The 3,286-nt window shown below is 48.7% G+C and overlaps 1 protein-coding gene across 1 annotated transcript in view; it reads right to left on the bottom strand.

Annotated features, from left to right (window-relative positions):
• Positions 1-817: 817 nt before the first annotated feature.
• The window catches only part of GLRX3 (glutaredoxin 3), a gene marked incomplete at its 5' end in the record, with an annotated part of 14,314 nt that continues 11,845 nt past the window's right edge, over positions 818-3,286 (bottom strand). The window contains 3 exons of the mRNA XM_008941614.1: positions 818-868; positions 2,893-2,985; positions 3,075-3,114. Of these exons, the coding sequence (XP_008939862.1) occupies positions 818-868; positions 2,893-2,985; positions 3,075-3,114 (184 nt within the window). The remainder of the gene's footprint in view (positions 869-2,892; positions 2,986-3,074; positions 3,115-3,286) is intronic.

Consider the following 3,286-nt stretch of genomic DNA (forward strand, 5'->3'; position numbering starts at 1 on the left):
GTCCCAGGGGCTGGAAGCAGGATCAAAACCAAACTCACACCTCTGAGCACAGAGCTGAAGGAGTCACAGACGTGAGGATTTCACCACCCAAAGTGGGGACCCAGGACAAAGTCTGAGGCCCAGGGGGCTGAAGGAGCACCACGAGGCAGCCAGACCTCATCACTGCATTGATTGGCTGTCAGAATTTAAACACTTCCCAAAAGCCAAGTTAAAAGAGGTGGAACCACCTAAACCAACAACCCTGTAACTGCTCAGATAATGAAGACCCAAGAGTTTGCAGTTGGCTCGTTGAAAGTTGAAACTCACTGAGCTGAAACTCCAACAGCTTCTGAATGGATTGAGGTCTGAACAGTGTTTCAGTAGCATTTTTCTCGTTCACTACACATGAAACCAACAATTTTCTGTCCCTGTTAATAATTAAGCTCCACACCACAGATGTAAACCCATTAATATTCTCCTAGTGGGAGCTGAGCCCAAAAAAAAGATGCAAATTTACCCCAATTTAGCACTGCAGTGGATAGCAGCAGCACCACTTAGCTCTCAAACATCTAGATGCAAAGAACACACTAAAAGCCCATAACAACAAGGCCCAAAGTTCCTCAGCATTATATTTTAATTGCATTTGAAGACCTTGACATAGTTTCTCTTCAGCAGAAAGACATTTTCACACATGGCAGGGTGTTGTGAAGCAGAGGTGACAGGTGCTGCCTCCACCTGCCCGTGGTGGGTCCCACAGCACGTTGTGTGTGGCTCCAGAAATCACCCATCAAAGAGCAACTGTTCCAAGTGTTTGGGCTCCCAGAGAGCTCCTGGTCCATCAGTTTTCTCCCTTCAGGACAGGCAACAATTCACCACTTTCCTTCAGCTCCTGGAAAGAAACACAGAGGGGAAATCACTGATGGAATGCTTTGGGTGGGGAGGGATCTCAGAGATCAATCTTGGTTTGATTCTGCAGGTATGTTTTGTGATTACCCCAGGGACATGTCAGCAGGGACAGTTTGGGGATGAGGAAATCGTTTCCTGGCTGTTGACTGAGGGGCTGCATTACTGCAGGACCCACTAGAGGTCCCCCTTGGCCAAGGCACTGAGGTTCAGAATCTTGTATTTAAATTCTGTGTCTATGCAGGAGGAAACTTATTTAGTGGAAAAAAAACTCCAGACCTTCAAAAGAAGTGGCTGTTATTGACTTTTAGGTGTTATCCCCTGGGATATCCAGAGCAGCATGGGCCGCAGGGCAGGGAGGGGATCCTGCCCCTCTGCCCAGACCCCCCTGCAGTGCTGGGGCAGCTCTGGAGTCCTCAGCACAGCAGAGCCAGGGAGCTGCTGGAGCGGGGCCAGAGGAGCCCCAGCAATGCCCCGAGGGGGGAACCCCTCTGCTGGGAGCCCAGCAGGAGAGAGTTGGGCTGGGGCAGCTGAGAGGAGAAGGCTCCAGCTGGGGAGACCTGCTGGGGGCTGCCAGGGGCCTGTCAGAAAGCTGGGGGGGGACTATTTATAAGAATCTCTTACAACAGAACAGGTGGTGATGGTTTGAAACTCAAAGAGGGAGATTTAGACTGGAGAGAAGGAAGAAATGTTTGACCCTGAGGGTGGTGAGCCCCTGTCCCAGGCTGCCCAGAGAGGTGGTCGCTGCCCCATCCCTGGCACCATCCCAGGGGAGGTTGGCCGGGGCTCTGAGCACCCTGCTCTAGCTGGGGATGTCCCTGTCCCTGCAGGGGTTGGACTGGATGACCTTGAAAGGTCCCTTCCCACACAAACCAGTCTGTAGAATCCTTGATGTGATTCAAGACACAGTTCATGCACACACCAGATTTTAGAACATCCAGAACACCTCTCACCAAATGACAAACTTCCCATCCACTCACAATTTGTTACCACCACACATTAAAACAAACAAGAGAGTCACAGATTTGCCCAAGTTCTAAAGCAAAGGTGTTCACCTGTATTATTTGATGATTTAAATTCAAGTTATGAGGCTGTTAACTTACTGAAGAGCTAGATAACACCAGGAAATAGTTTTAAAGTAATGTTTTGAGGAGTATATGTCCTTCCCCTGCCCCTCAAAAGAAACTCCTTCCATTTCATTACATATTATGCTGTACTGCTGAATGCATTTTAAAGTTTTCACCATTCATCTGCTCACCCCAGTCAGTCTGAACTGAACGTGGCCCAGCAGTGCAACCAGGCAAATTCCAGTTAAACACCAGGCAGAGAAGAGTTCTGCAGCATCTCCACAATGCCCAAGACTACACTTGATCACTGAAATAACCCCCATGCTTGGTAAATAAACACAATTAAGGTAATCTCTATAATTTAAGTGAAACCAGTATTTTTAGAGCTAAATGAGAGGTATTGATCAGCCCAGCCCCAGGAGTCCCAGTGTCTGAGGAGTTGGCTGTAAAACATTCAGAGAAGAATGGGCTGGGGAGTGTTTGGGGTTTAGAACACTGTGCCTGCCCTGTTACAAAAATCAAACACCACAGTAAGAGATGCAGATCCATTTTTGTTGCTGCAGGGCCTGTTCAAACAGCTCCAATCAAGCTCACTGCTTCCTCCCAGGAACCAGGCTGTTTGCTGAGAAAAAGCCTCTCGCCCACCTCATTGAAAAAAGCAATGTCAGGAGTGAAAGGAGGAGGAGAAACCTGTAAAAATGAACCCAGGGGGTAAAAATGCTCTTTACAGTAACAGCAACTGACTGCTGTCCAGAAAACACATTTCTCCCCTAAATCTGAGTGTACAAGAGTGCTGGAGATGTAGAGCTGAGCTAATGGAAGTGGCTGGAAAAGGCATCAAGCCTTTGGTTTCCAAATCTAGGGCCACCACACAGGCCCAGCTGGTAGAGTTTTAAACCAGCTCTGTCACTTCACACCTCCAGCAAGGTGCCCCCAGTCCTACCTTCACAATATCCACTCCTCCAACCAGTTCACCCTTCACGTAGAGCTGAGGGTACGTGGGCCAGTTGGAGAAGGTTTTCAGCCCCTGTCGTACCTGGAAGAAACCAACTCACATGTGAGATTTGTCTGGAGCAGGAGCAACATGACCCCCCAGGGATGGAGGAGGTTAATTAGGTTAATTACCTCTTCATCTTCCAGTATGTCAAATGTCTCGTACTCAACACTGAAAAAAAAACACAAAGCAGGTTTTATCAGCTGTTGTGGAGTTTGGCAACCTCAGAGCCTCAAAACTTCACTGCCAGGCTGGTCCCACAGCACTGAGAACTAACAGGGGAGAGGAGGGAACAGGATGGGTTGGGCTGGAAGGGACCTTAAAGATCTTGTTCCAACCCCCT

Source organism: Merops nubicus, unplaced genomic scaffold, assembly GCF_000691845.1.
Source record: "Merops nubicus isolate BGI_N331 unplaced genomic scaffold, ASM69184v1 scaffold1256, whole genome shotgun sequence".
Taxonomy (NCBI): Eukaryota; Metazoa; Chordata; class Aves; order Coraciiformes; family Meropidae; genus Merops; species Merops nubicus.